The 15,939-nt window shown below is 43.3% G+C and overlaps 1 protein-coding gene across 2 annotated transcripts in view; it reads right to left on the reverse strand.

Moving 5' to 3' along the window:
- The window catches only part of tmem108 (transmembrane protein 108), a 143,616-nt gene that overhangs the window by 119,638 nt on the left and 8,039 nt on the right, over positions 1-15,939 (reverse strand). For both annotated transcript variants that reach the window (XM_073023878.1, XM_073023877.1), the window contains exon 3: positions 7,060-7,145. In XM_073023878.1, coding sequence (XP_072879979.1) covers positions 7,060-7,099 — 40 coding nt within the window. In that variant the 5' untranslated portion in view covers positions 7,100-7,145. The remainder of the gene's footprint in view (positions 1-7,059; positions 7,146-15,939) is intronic.

Genomic DNA, 15,939 nt, shown 5'->3' on the forward strand with positions numbered 1-15,939 from the left:
GAGTCATACAGCACAGATTTTAATCCACTTGTCTATGTGAACCATCAGGTCCCCATTTACACCAATCCCATTTAACAATAGCTGGTCCACTGCCTTCTATATCTTTGCAAATATGATGACAAGCTATTTACCAATATTCACTGTTTTCCAACCCATGAACAACTTCATGTCTACTTACAGTTCATTAATCACATGAGCTTCCATTTTGTAAATGTCTAACATATGGGGTGTTTGTTCATGCACCATTTGAACTGTTGTGACTGTGAACAATTCACCAGGAGACACTGGAGCTGGTGGGTATAGAACTCTTTATTCAACAAAACAATCAGGCATCATACTGGAGACTCTTTTGGAAGAAGAGACATGCCAGACCCAATATTACACAACATTTTAATATGCGAAAGATTAAAGGTAACAGCAATTCTATAGTTACAATGCATCCACAATACTTCCTTTTAATTACATATACCCGTAATTTGCAAGCACCCCCAACACTCCAGGCACCTAAAATGAATGTCAATCCCCATCATCTCTCTGGCTGAAGTCATGCATATGCAGACATTTCAGGTGATAAACCCCAGCCTGCAGCTCCAGGAAACCCATTGTTCAGAGCTGCATTTTAAGTTCAATCTGCAATCCATATTCAGATCTGAAAACTCATTGCTGTTGAAATTAATATTTGCTTAATACTGTATCTCCAGGATATGCCCTAACACATACATCTGTTAGGGGTCACCCTGGGAAGGGGTCCAGAACAGACCCTATGAACTGTGCTGCTATTAAGAGAGAGGGGTGGAGGCATCCAGCGCAATGAGAGAGACAGAGAGAGACAGAAACTGCTCAAAAGAATGATGTTATGGTTCCTCTGCTGATTGTTTACCTTTCTCCGAGGTCACTTGCCTGCTTGTAGAGAGTCTGCAGAAAGCAGTGGGAGGAGCAGGTTGATGGACAGCTGGTGTCCAACATGTGGAGACAAAAAGCAGATCCGCTGTTACACAGACAGACACACTACGAGACACACACAGTGTTGGACACTGAACGAGCTTTGTGCACCCACATGAAGGTGGGGTTTTGGAGGATCAATTCGGGGAAATCAATCAATGGCTCACAGTGTGAAGAGGTGTGACCGGTGGGGAATTATTTGTGTGTCCACCCTTGCCTGGGTGATAATCCCACCACTGAAGAACGGTCGTATGTGCCACGGTCATAGTTGGTGACTACAACAGGATTTCGGAAGACAATGGGAAGATCGACGGCAACAGCTCACCTCTCTCTCTCTCTCTCCAATGTTACTCCACTAACTACCTCGAACTGAACTGAACTCTCTTCATCGCATCGTAAGACTGTACCCATTTACTCCTAGGTTTCAAAGAGCCTAGTTTTGTTCCTATTTCCGCACGCGCACGCGCACGCGCACACGCACACGCACACGCACACGCACACGCACACGCACACACACGCACACGCACACGCACACACACACGCACACACACACACATCATTGCTAACCTGTTCAATATATTTGCATTTATATTACTGTATTGTGTAGTTTACTAATAAACACTATTAGTTTATAGCAATACCAGACTCCAGAGCGTTTTCCATTTCTGCTGGTTCTTTAACCCGGTCACGGGGTACGTGACACATCAAATACTTTACCCTCATCTTTTACCATGCCATGTTTCCACACTATCTCTGTAACTTGGTTTCTTTTCTTCCTGGTTCTAATGAAAGATCTTCAACCTTCTCTCCACACCTACTACCTGAGCCACTGAGTGTTTCCTTCCTCATTTCCTGGGACCCTTTATCGGATTGGAAAGGAAGGTGGCAGAGCTAGAACAAGAAGCTGGGGGGAGGAGGAGGACGAGTACAAACTGGCACGTGATAGATGAGACACCAAGTGAAGGGGAAGATTGATGGGGGAGTGGAGAAATATGAAGCAAGGAGGGGATAAGTGGAAGAGGTAAAGGGCTGAAGAATGAGTAATCTAATAGGAGCAGCCAGTGACCCTAAAGTAAAGAGAGGGAGGAGGCAAAATCTAAGGGAGGTGAGAAGAGAATGGGAGAGAGAGGAATCAGAAAAGGGATTGGATAAAGAGAGAAGGGTGACGGGGAGTAACTACTGGAAGTTAGAGAAATCAGTGTTCATGCTATCAGGTTGGAGGCTACCCAGAAGAAATACAAGGTACTGAAACTTCAGCCTGAGTGTAGGCTCATTGTGACAGTAGAGGAGGCCATGGACTGACATGTCAGAATGGGAATGAGAAGTCAAATTGAAATTGGTAGCCATCTGACGATCCTGCCTTTTGCAATGGACAAAGCAAAAGTGCTCAATGAAGTGGTCCTCCTATCTGCGCCAGGTCTCACCCATGTAGAGGAGGTCACATTGGGAGCAACAGAAACTATAGGTAATCCTGACAGACTGACAGGTGGTGTCACCTGGAAGGACTGTTTGGGGCTGTGAATAGTGGTGAGGGAGGAGCTGCAGGGCAGGTGTAGCACCTTGCAGGGATAAGAGCCAGGAGGCAGGTCAGTGGAGAGGGACAAGTCGGTGGGGGGGGGGGGGGTGTCACATAGGGAATGACCTCTACAGAACAGAAAGATGTCCATAGTGGTAGGATCCCACTGGAGATGGCAGAGGTTGCTGAGTATATTGTGTTGGATATGAAGTCAGAGAGAACGAGAAAGGTAGAGGGAAAGAATCAGAATCAGGTTTATTATCAGTGACATTTGTCATGAAATGTGCTGTTTTGTGGCAACAGTACAGTGTGAGACAAATTACTGCAAGTCTCCTAATGAGAAAGTCAAAGATACAGTTGAAGGGGAGGTACAGAGGCCCAGGTTTTGGAGGTGGTTGTTTAGTACTGAGGGGATGATGGTGTTAAACACCTCTGAAATCAATCAATATTAGCCTGATGTAGGCCTAGTGGGGAACTAGTGAGCTTGCATCTGCTATAGACATGTTGTGGTGATACGCAAATTACAGTGGCAAGTCCAGGTCCTCACTCAGGCAGGAGTTAATTCTAGCCATGACCAACCTCTTAAAGTGAACTCATGGATAGCATTAGAGCTGTTCCTTGCCATACAGTAGTGCTACCAGACGATAGTTATTGAGGCAGCTCACTCAGCTCTTCTTGGGCACTGGTATGATTGATGTCCTTTTGAAACACGTGGGAACCTCCAACTGCAGCAGTCACTCCAGCCAGTTGGTCAATAGAGGTTTTCAGCACCTTACCAGGCCTGCTGCCTTGCAAGTGTCCACACTTTTGAACGGTGTGCTGACATTGGCCTCTGAGACAGAGATTACAGGGCCACCAGAGGTTGTGAGGATTTGCACAAGTGTTTGATTAATTCTCCTTCTCAAAGTGTGCATAAAAGGCAATGAGCTCACCTGGGAGTGAGGCATCATGGTCATTCATGATAGTGGAGACAGAGGCACATTTAGCAGAGATGTGGCTTTGCTGCTCCAGTGGCCTGGGGATCAATCCTGCTCTCCTGTCTGTTCCCTGTTGACTGCATGGGTTTCTTCCAGGTGCTCTGGTTTCCTCCCACATCCCAATGATATGAGGGTTGGTGAGTTAATTAGCTGCTGTAAATTGCACTTGGTGTGCAGGGGAGCATAGGGAGAATAAAATGGAGCTATTGGAGAACTGTATAAAAATGGGTATAGAAGTATGGATTTGATGGGCCAAATCTCTCTGTGTGTATCTCTCTGTGATTCTATGACCTGTGAGAAATGCAAGAAAAAAATGGAAGCAAACACCCATAATCCTTGCATACCAAATGTTAACTGATAGAGACTCAAACACAATAAATTCCACTTCTCCCCGGGAAGGAACTGTGGCCATAATGCTCTCCTACTGGTTCAATCCTCCAGTCAGTCTTAAACAAATGAACACATTCTGGTTCAGGAAGGTCTACTGGCATTTGCTACAAGCAAGTACAAAACAGATACGGATGAAGGAGAGTAACTCCTGTGGAGATAAAACACCCGGAAAATATTTTGGTTGCAAATGGTTCTAAACATTATTAGGAGCTGTAAAATAACACTATATGTATGATATAAAATTACATGAAAATACCAATCACCTGCCGAGGAAATTGTTGGAAAATTTAACAATATGAATTGGTTTCAAGTTCTAATAGTGTTGCATTTGTCAAAAGGTTTATTAACTCATATGACACCTTCCAGCAGTATTCATTTGTAAAGGTATTGTATGTTGTTCTGGGATTGTGACTGGAACACAAGAGATTCTGCAGATACTGGAAATTCAGACCAATACACACAAACTACTGGAGGACCTCGGCAGGTCAGGCAGCATCTATGGAAATGAACAAATAATCCACATTTCAGGCTGAAACCCTTCATTAGGACTTGTAAGGATGGGTTAAGATGCCTGAATATAATGGTGGGGGGAGGGAAAAGAATACAAGCCAGAAGGTGATAGGTGAAGCCAGGTGGGTGGGGGGAGGGGGATGAATTAGGGAACTGGGAGGTCATTAGTGGAAAAGGCAGAGGCTGGGAAAAGAAGGAATCTGATAGAGGAGAGTAGACCATGGGAAGACAGGGAAGGAGAAGCATAAGGGGGAGGGTCTAGGCAGGCGAGGAGAACAATTGAAGAAGAGGGAGAGGGAAAATATTACTGGAAATTTGAGAAATCAAAGTTTATGCCATCAGAGCAGAGGCTACCTAAAGATGTTGCTCCTCCAACCTGAGAACGGCCTCATTGTGGCAGTAGAGGAGGTCATGGAATGAGAATGGGGATTGGAATTAAAATGGTTGGCCACCGAGAAATCTTGCTTTTTGCAACTTTGCCTCAACTTCCACCCTGCTCTTAAATTCACTTGGTCCTCTCCCCTTCCTTGATCTCCCTGTCTCTAATATCTTTTATAAACCTGCCGAATCCCACAGCTATCTTGACTATAACTCTTCCCACCCTGTCTCATGTAAAAATGCCATTCCCTTTTCTCAGTACCTTTGTCTCTGCCGTATCTGTTCCCAGGAGGATGATGTTGTCCTCCTTCAAGGAATGGGGTTTTCCTTCCTCCATCATTAATGCACCCTCAGCCACATCTCCTCCATTTCCTGGACATCAGTGTTCACCCACCTTCCAGCCATGTCAACAGGGATTAAGTTCCTCTTGTCCTCACCTACCACCCCATGAGCCTCCACATTGTTCTCTGCAACGTCTGCCATCTTCAATGAGACCCTACTGCCAAACACAACCCCCACTCTCCAATTTCCACCCTCTGTGATTCCCTTGTCCTTTCATCCCTCCCCATTAATCTCCCTCCTGGCACATACCCCTGCAATCGGAAGAAGTACTACACCTGCCCATTTACTTCCATTTAGGGCCCCAAGCAGTCCTTTCAGTTGAGGCAACAAATCATCTGTGAATCTGTTGGGTTGTCTACTGTATCTTGTCCTCCTGATGTGGCCTCCTCTACACTGGTGAGATCTGACGTAGATTGGGGGACCACTTTGTCGAGCATCTTCATTCCATCCACTAAAGCGGGAATTTCCCAACCATTTTAATTCCCATCCCCATTCACATTCCAACATGTCAATCCATAACCTCCTCTTCTGCCATAATGAGGCCACTCTCAGGCTGGAGGAGCAACTCTTCATGTTCTGTCCAGGATGCCGCCAACCTGAAGGCATGAACATCGGTTTTTCCAACTTCCTGTAATGTTTTCCCCCCTCCCCTTCTTTCTTCTGCAATTCTCCATTTTGACTCTCCCTCTTATCTTTTCTCCTTCATATCACCTCCCCCTAGTACCCCTCTTCCTTTCCTTTCTCCCATGGTCCATTCTCCTTCCTATCCGATTCCTTCTTCATCCCTTTACCTTTTCTACCAATCACCTCCCAGCTTCTTACTTCGTCACCCTCCTCCATCCACCCAGCTTAACCTATTACCTTCCAGCTTGTACTCCTTTCTTATCCTACCACCACTTTATTCTGGTCTTTCCCCTTCCCTTCCAGTCCTGATGAAGGGTCTTTGCTTGAAAAATTGACTGTCCATTCATTTCCATAGATGCTGCTTGACTTGCTGAGTTCCTCCAGTATTTTGTGTGTTGCTTATGAGTAGAATGAGATGATTCCATTTCTGAGAAAAAGTCATTGACCTGGAATGTTAATGCTGACCCTTTCTGCACAGATCTTCCTAACCTGCTAAGTAATTCCAGTATTTTCTACCTTAAAGTACATGAGTCTTCAGTCCCACACCACTAGCAGGTTCATGAACAGTTATTACCCTTCAAAAATTAAGCTCCTGAACCAGTGTGGATAACTTCACTCACCTTATACTGAACTGGACTCACTTTCAAGGACTCTACAACTCAAGTTCTCAGCATTATTCATTTAATATTTTGTATTTGCACAGTTTGTCTTCTGCACATTGGCTGTCTGTCAGTATTTGTGTGTAGTTTTTCATTGACTCTATTGTATTTCTTTGATCTACTATGAATACTTGCAAGGGAGTGAATCTCAGTGACATATACATACCTTGATAATACAATTACCTTGAACTTTAAATAATGTGGAAGCATAAAATTATCTATTTCTTCACTTGAAATAACACAGTTGCTCACAGAATCAGGAGTTAACAGAGGCCTTTCAGTTCACTGACAGACCTCACTGGGGTTGCTACTGAGGTCACCTGTGTTAAAAGTTAGTTACATGTAAGGTGTATACAAATAGATGTTTGAAAGATCGAGGAATTGAGGGATATGGAGAACTGGCACAGAAGAAGAGATGAGGTCAGTGCAGATCAACCAGAATCATATTGAATGGCGGGACAATCCTGAGGGGCTAGGGGCCTTAATCCTGCTCCTGTTTTCTTTTGTTTGTGTCTGGTCTTCTGTCCCTAATGAAGGGACACAAAGTGGCACATACTGGCTCTCAGAGCTTTGATCCATTGTTATTCACATTCTTATTCTACTTGCCTTCAGACTTCTTCCAGCCAGGTTCTGATCGGTACAAGAATGATTTATTTTGTAGACAATTACTTTGCTTTTCTTTGTAAAGTTGAATAAACAAGATATTGTGTGCAATTCTTACTTAGCAGTTGGTGATGGAGGACCCGTGAGCTTTTCTTCATGGTATCATCTGCTCCAGCTTGCTTTGCGCTTTACTCATGTTTCACTCTAGAGACACAAAAAGAAGTCTGTTAATTGTGTGTGTGTGTGGGGGGGGGGGGTATAAGAATACTAAGTTCCATGAAAAATCATAATGATGCAGATATTGTAAACCTGAAATAAAACAGAAAATACTGGAAACACTCAGTACGTCAGGCAGCATCTGTGCAGAAGAAATAGTTAACTTTTCAAGCCTTAGAAACTTTGTCAGGACTAGAAAAGTGAAAATTTATTTTCAGCAGCAGGGAATCCAGAGGAAGGCTGGGTGGAACCAAGGGAATATCCCTGATAGGGTGAGACCAAATATATATACACACATATATACTTACTGTAAGCCACAGTTTTCTTTTTCTCTATATTATCATGTATTGCATTGTACTGCTGCTGCAAAGTTAACAAATTTCACGATGTGCCAATGGCATTAAACCTGATTCTGAATTTGTCTCTGATGCAGAATTCTCCAATTTAGCCCACCATGTCCATGCTGGCCATTAAGTACCTCTATTTACTAGCACTTGTCTTCTATATCATGGTGATTCACCAGGTTGTGGAAGTACCTGCCTCCACCACCACTACCTCAGGAAATCTGTTCCACCCTCTGGGTGGTAAAACTCTTCCTCAGATCCCTCCTAAACCTCTTACCTGTACTCTCAACCCAGGCTGTCTTATTCTGCAATGGGAAAAAACTTCCTACTGTCCACCTTATCTAAGCTCTTAATTTTGTGCCTCTCTATCAGATCCTCCCTTGACCTATCTACTCTAAGGAAAACAAACTCATCCTATTTAATCTCATTCTCACCTGAAATGCTCCATCCCAGGAACTAACTGGTGAATCTTTTCTACACCATCTCCAGTGAAATCACATCCTTTCTATAGTGTGGTGATTAGAACTGTATACAACTGAACTCCAGCTGTAGCCTAACTATAGTTCTATTCACTGTGTACATCCTACCCTCACTTCTTCTCCCAGTGTTCATCACTTTACATTTATCAGATTGCATTCTATCTGCCATGTTTCCATTGTCCCATCTAAACAGCAGATTATTGTAATTCTGCAGCTTATAACGAGTGTCCTCATTACCAACACCACAAAAAATGCTGTGACTTCCCCAAATGTAGACAATAGACAATAGGTGCAGAAGTAGACCATTCGGCCCTTCGAGCCTGCACCGCCATTTTGAGATCATGGCTGATCAATTACTATTAATACCCGGTTCCTGCCTTGTCCCCATATCCCTTGATTCCCCTATCCATAAGATACCTATCTAGGTCCTTCTTGAAAGCATCCAGAGAATTGGCCTCCACTACCTTCCGAGGCAGTGCATTCCAGACCCCCACAACTCTCTGGGAGAAGTTTTTCCTTAACTCTGTCCTAAATGACCTACCCCTTATTCTCAAACCATGCCCTCTGGTACCGGACTCTCCCAGCATCTGGAACATATTTCCTGCCTCTATCTTGTCCAATCCCTTAATAATCTTATATGTTTCAATCAGATCCCCTCTCAAACTCCTTAATTCCAGCGTGTACAAGCCCAGTCTCTCTAACCTCTCTGCGTAAGACAGTCCAGACATCCCAGGAATTAACCTCGTGAATCTACGCTGCACTTCCTCTACAGCCAGGATGTCCTTCCTTAACCCTGGAGACCAAAACTGTACACAATACTCCAGGTGTGGTCTCACCAGGGCTCTGTACAAATGCAAGAGGATTTCCTTGCTCTTGTACTCAATTCCCTTTGTAATAAAGGCCAACATTCCATTAGCCTTCTTCACTGCCTGCTGCACTTGCTCATTCACCTTCAGTGACTGATGAACAAGGACTCCGAGATCTCTTTGTATTTCTCCCTTACCCAACTCTACACCGTTCAGATAATAATCTGCCTTCCTGTTCTTACTCCCAAAGTGGATAACCTCACACTTATTCACATTAAACGCCATCTGCCAAGTATCTGCCCACTCACCCAGCCTATCCAAGTCACCCTGAATTCTCCTAACATCCTCATCACATGTCACACTGCCACCCAGCTTAGCATCATCAGCAAATTTGCTGATGTTATTTTCTATGCCTTCATCCAAATCGTTAACGTAAATCGTAAACAGCTGTGGTCCCAATACCGAGCCCCGTGGCACCCCACTAGTCACCACCTGCCATTCCGAGAAACACCCATTCACCGCTACCCTTTGCTTTCTATCTGCCAACCAGTTTTCTATCCATGTCAATGCCTTCCCCCCGATGCCCTGAGCTTTGATTTTACCCACCAATCTTCTATGTGGGACCTTATCAAATGCCTTCTGAAAATTGAGGTACACTACATCCGCTGGATCTCCCCCGTCTAACTTCCTGGTTACATCCTCGAAAAACTCCAACAGATTAGTCAAGCATGATTTACCCTTGGTAAATCCATGCTGGCTTGGCCCAATCCTATCACTGCTATCTAGATATGCCACTATTTCATCCTTAATAATGGACTCCAGCATCTTTCCCACCACCGATGTCAGGCTGACAGGTCGATAGTTCTCTGTTTTCTCCCTCCCTCCTTTCTTAAAAAGTGGGATAACATTAGCCATTCTCCAATCTTCAGGGACTGATCCTGAATCTAAGGAACATTGGAAAATGATTACCAATGCATCCGCAATTTCCAGGGCCACCTCCTTTAGTACCCTAGGGTGCAGACCATCTGGACCTAGGGATTTGTCAGCCTTCAGTCCCATCAGTCTTCTCATCACCGTTTCCTTCCGAATGTCAATCTGTTTCATTTCCTCTGTTACCCTATGTCCTTGGCCCATCCATACATCTGGGAGATTGCTTGTGTCTTCCTTAGTGAAAACAGATCTAAAGTACTCATTAAATTCTTCTGCCATTTCTCTGTTTCCCATAACAATTTCACCCAATTCATTCTTCAAGGGCCCAACATTGTTCTTAACTATCTTCTTTCTCTTCACATACCTAAAAAAGCTTTTGCTATCTTCCTTTATGTTCCTGGCTAGCTTGCGTTCGTACCTCATTTTTTCTCCCCGTATTGTCTTTTTAGTTAAGTTCTGTTGTTCCTTAAACACTTCCCAACCATCTGTCCTCCCACTCACCTTAGCTCTGTCATATTTCCTTTTTTTTAATGCTATGCAATCTCTGACTTCCTTTGTCAACCACTGTGGCCCCTTTCCCCCCTTTGAATCCTTCCTTCTCTGGGGGATGAACTGATTTGGAACCTTGTGTATTATTCCCAAGAATACCTGCCATTGCTGTTCCACTGTCTTTTCTGCTAGGCTATCCGTCCAGTCAACTTTGGCCAGCTCCTCCCTCATGGCTCCATAGTTTCCCCTGTTCATCTGCAACACTGACACCTCCGAGCTGCCCTTATCCTTATCAAATTGCAGATAAAAGCTTATCATATTGTGATCACTAGCTCCTAATGGCTCCTTTACTGCAAGATCGCTTATCAAATCCTGTTCATTACATAACACTAAATCCAGAATAGTCTTGTCCCTGGTCGGCTCTCGTACAAGCTGTTCCAAGAATGCATCCCGTAGGCACTCTACAAACTCCCTATCCTGTGGTCCAGCACCAACCTGATTCTCCCAGTTCACCTGCATGTTGAAATCCCCCATAACTACTGCGACATTACCTTTGCCACATGCCAATGTTAACTCCCTATTCAACTTGCACCCAATATCCATGCTACTGTTTGGGGGCCTGTAGACAACACCCATTTGGGTCCTTTTGCCCTTACTGTTCCTCAGTTCTATCCACACAGACTCTACTTCTCCTGATCCTATGTCCCCCCTTGCAAAGGACTGAATCTCATTCCTCACCAACAGGGCCACCCCACCCCCTCTGCCCACATTTCTGTCCCTACGATAGCACGTATACCCTTGTACATTCATTTCCCAGGTCTGATCCCCCTGCAGCCATGTCTCCGTTATCCCAACAACATCATAGTTACCCATTCGCACCTGGGCTTCAAGCTCATCCGCCTTATTTCTGACACCGTGCATTCAGATATAGAATTTTTAGCCCATTTCTCCTCTCTCTGTTTGAATAGCTGCCTATTGTGCTTAACCCAGCTCCCCGAACTCCCATCGGGCTATACGCCCCTAGAATTTTGTTGTCCTTCCTAAATTTACTTATTCTTTCAACACATTTAACTCCATGTTCCATCAGACCATCCCTCTGTACATGAGTCCTCCTTATCACTTGTTCCGCCCCACCTTCCTCTACTACACACTTAATATTCCGGAACCGTGTAGTCCCCTCCTGTCCTTTATTCTTCCTCTCACTATCCTCTCTCACATTCTGGATCCCTGCCCCCTGCAAATTTAGTTTAAACCCCCCCAAGAAGCACTAGCAATCTTCCCTGCAAGCATGTTAGTACCGCTCCAGTTCAGGTGTAAACCGTCCCTTCGGAACAGATCCCACCTTCCCTGAAACAAAGCCCAATTATCTACAAACCTGAAGCTCTCCCTCCTGCACCATCCTCTCAGCCACGTATTAATCTTTATAATCCTCCTGTTCCTTGCCTCACTCGCACGTGGCACAGTTAGCAATCCTGAGATCGTTACCCTGGAGGTCCTGCTCTTCAGCTTCGCACCTAACTCCCTACGCAGGACCCCCTCACTCATCCTACCCACATCATTGGTCCCTACATGGACCACAACATCTGGATTCTTGCCCTCCCTCTCGAGAATAACCTGCACCCGATCTGAGATGTCCCGGACCCCGGCACCAGGGAAGCAACATACCATCCGAGACTCCCGATCTTCCCCACAAAATCTCCTATCCGCCCCCCTGACTATAGAATCCCCTATCAATACCGCTCTCTGTGTATTAATCATATCTCCTACAGTTTTATCCATATTGTTAAGGACAAGATGAACAGCTGTGTAGAGTTTGCACATTCTCTCTGTGACTTGTAGGCTTGTTCAGGGTGCTCCAGTTTCTCCCACCTCCCAAAGATCTGATAGCTGGCTAACTGGCACATTGTGAATTGTCTCTGTAAAGGACACAGGTAACAAAAGGATCAAAGGTTGTCAGTGGGCAGATGAGAGAAAATCTTTGCAAGGAAGAAAGGAGAGGGGGATGGACTGATATGATTACTCAACTGGCATGGCTCTGATGACTGAAAGGCCTCATTCTTTATATTAAGTCATATGTGGCAGGGATAAAATAGGATTAGTGTAGATTTAGGGTAAATGAGTGCTTGATGATCAGTACAAATACACTGGGCCAAAGGGCCTGTCTCTATATATCATTTCCTGGATGTTAATCTTCTACATCTCTTGTCTGTATATTTTCTGCTCCGCTGTATTAGTGCACAGATTACAGAAACACAAACAGTATTCATTATGGCATCTGACAAGTGCCCTATGCAATGGTGAATTAGATCCTTTGATCAGTGTATCTGAGATAAATCCTTACCTCATTAATGCTTTTTTTTAAAAAAAGCATTATCCTGCAATGCTCTGTTACTAAATGCATGAATGCCCAACATTAAACTGAAAACAGCAACCAGCTGCCTCTTCTCTGGACACTAATTCCCTGGAGTCTATCTTCACTCTCCTCAGATGCTGTTCTGGAATCATCCTAAATTCTGCAACGAAGCAACTGATGCCAAATTTCAGTTAATTTATAACACCGTTGAAGAAAGCTGGAGTTTGTAGTGAGCCCAGAAAGATTTCACGTATTACATTCATTCCAATGCTTACTGCTGTGCAGGTTTCCTGCCCTTTTTAACCTTAACAATCCAGTACAGCACACTGACAATTTCACTTATATTCCAAGAGTATCACATCATAGGCTTAACCACAGATATGACATTTAATAAATACAACAGATAACTTATATAACAACTCTTTCCTCTGGCAAATCCACATTAATTCCCATCAATTAATTTGGATCTCAAGTGTTTAATAATATATTTTCATGGTAATTGCAGAAATTCCCCAGGTACTGATTAGCCCAACTAGTCTGCAGTTACAGGCACCATGGCAGAGCAGGATGTGCTACACCTCATAGGTCCAGTGAGCTAATTTTGATCATAATCTCTGGGCCAAAACATTGACTGCTTATGTCCCTCCATAAATACTGCCTGACCTGCTGAGATCTCCTAGCATTCTGTGTGTGTTGCTTCTTTAAAAAATACTTAAATGCTTTTATTTTTGTCCTTGTGTTTAAAAAATCTGCAAGAACTTTCTCAAAAGTCCATGAAAAGGCTAATTTATTTATTTATTTATTTATTTTATTATTGAGACAGAGCGCAGAACAGGCCCTTTGGGCTCTTTGAGCCATGCTGCCCATAAATCCTCTGATTTAATACCGGCCTATTCATAGGAAGACTTACAATGATCAATAACCTACCAACCTTTGGACTTTGAACTGTGGGAGAAAACTGAAGCACCTATGTCGCCTGTACTGTAAAGCATTGTGCTAACCACTACACTACTGTGTCGACTGCAAACCAGTGAAACATCTGAAAAGTGAAAAAGCTGAAGATGATGGAAATCTAAAATAAACTCAGAAAATGCTACAGAAAAGTCATTTAGGACTTGACATGCCATTGAAAATTCATGCATACTCAAGTGAACTCGTCCTAACCCCAAGTTTAATAGGATCTATCGTGAAAGTAAAGTAATATCGTAACATCTAGGCACTTCAGAATCTGATCTCTTAGTGAAATATCTTTTATCTGGAGCAGAACAACTTCAGAAGATTCATCGTTTTTACACGTGTAGTACTGAGTAGTTACTGTACAGCCTACACTCTAATCAACATGAGTGCCATTAGTTTTCTCATTATTTCTCGAGGTTATAAAATAAATCAAGCCTGTCTGGCTTTCACTCCTTAATCATTCTCTGATTTATCAGTAAAGTTCCCATTTAACTTGTTTGTGAAGACCTCCTCCCTAGATGGACCATACCACTAGTAGGAATTAGCACCTTCCATTGAAATTTAGGGATCAATAATAATTTCATCCTCTCTAGCATTCCCAAGATTAAAAAAAAATCTATCAGGATATTAGATTGCAGGACAATCGATAAATATAGCGATATGTGCCCATAAACTATGGGAAAACATGCAGTTGAGGGAATGTGGAACAGCAGGTACCTTTATATTAGCGTGATGTTGCCCAGCTATGCAGTAAGGACCATGATTTTATTTTCAGAGTAAGAAAACAAAAGAACTATCACAGCTATTTTAAAATACATTAGGAATCAAAAATACATACATTTAAATTGTTCTAGCAGACACCAAAAATAATATTAAAATATTTGTTGCATTTGAACTCAAGAACAAAATGAAAAAGAATCGTTTATTGCGAATACATCTTATTGGTAATAATTGTAGAGGCACATGTAATTGCTTAACAGATTTGCAATTTACCTGATCTTCCATAGTTTGACCAAAATTTATTTTCTTTACCCTGACTGACTTATATATGGTGAGGTGTATAGAAATAGTGGAAATGGTTGCATTGGAGCGGAGACATATTAAAGTAAACCCACATTTAACTTATCTCCCGCTTAGATAGCCTCCTACCTGCCGGCATGAACATTCAACTCACAGACCTCCGTTGATACCCCTGCCCCCCCCTTACCCCATCCCTATCTATAATTTTAGTCTGGTTCTCTTTCTCTCTTCCCCCCCCTCACTACAATCTCCCCCCAGCCCTATCTTTCTTTCTCTTTTATTTCCCATAATTCTCCACCTTCCCCCTAGCCTATTTCCCTCCAGCCTATCACTTCCCAGCTCTCTACTTCATCCCTCCCCCCCACTTCTTATCCCCCCTTGACCATCCCATGTTACTTCACTCCTGATGAAGGGTTTCGGCCCGAAACGTCGTCACTACCTCCTCCCATAGATGCTGTCTGGCCTGCTGGGTTCTGCCAGCATTTTGTGTTTTTTGTTTTTTAACTTATTTCCTTTTCTGAAAATGGCACTTAACATCTTTCTCCCGTTTGTCCTATTTTTGGAATACCATTTTATTTAACCTGCTTGCTACTTGGGCTAAGGACTGTTCATGAATTTTGAAACACCAGCAACTGTTGTAAGTGGGTCAATGTGCTGATAATAAAGTGACTAAAGAAATTTGCCTTTTGAACACAAGATTGATTATGCAGAGCTCCTACCATTTTATGTACACTTCAAAGTGTAATTATGAATACAATTTGAGTATATAACTTGTTAAAGCAAACTGAATAGAAGAAATCAATGCTGTAAAGTTAATGCACAAGTTAAAGATAGTCCCAAGTAAATACCTACGGCTAACACCAGTACAACAAGGCAATGAATTAATTTCAATTTTGTTTTATTACTCTTGACACTCTGGATTTTAACTGGGTTGATTGGAGTTGTTGGCAGCTGTCGTTCTGAAGGAAATTACTGGTTATCAGTTGCTCCTAGAACAGGACATCCTGAACATGTGCTGTTGATCTGCACCCAACTGCGTCCCAGTGTGTTTGTTATTTCTGCCATTCAGAGGGAAACACTAATATTCTTGCTTTCTCCAGCAGGCTGCTGACAATACCACCCCTGTGATAGTTCAAATAGCTTCAATAGGTTTTAAATATCCTCATCACTGCTGAGTCTGGAATGGAAAAGCCCAGGAGACAACTGAAGCAAAAACCCTAAACCAGGTCAGTATAGGTGTAGGGAGGTCAGGGGTGGAAGGGTGTGGGCGATTCTGGGTTAAAGGGAAGGCAGAGTACAGTTGGTGGGCTGATACACTGGTTTCAATGGTGTTTCTAGTTTGTGCCTAATATGTGTACTTGAGTGCCAAACCCCTTGGAGAGCACACTTCCAGGTGCAGGGCTA

The sequence above is a fragment of the Hemitrygon akajei genome, chromosome 20 (genome assembly GCF_048418815.1).
Source record: "Hemitrygon akajei chromosome 20, sHemAka1.3, whole genome shotgun sequence".
In the NCBI taxonomy this organism is placed as follows: Eukaryota; Metazoa; Chordata; class Chondrichthyes; order Myliobatiformes; family Dasyatidae; genus Hemitrygon; species Hemitrygon akajei.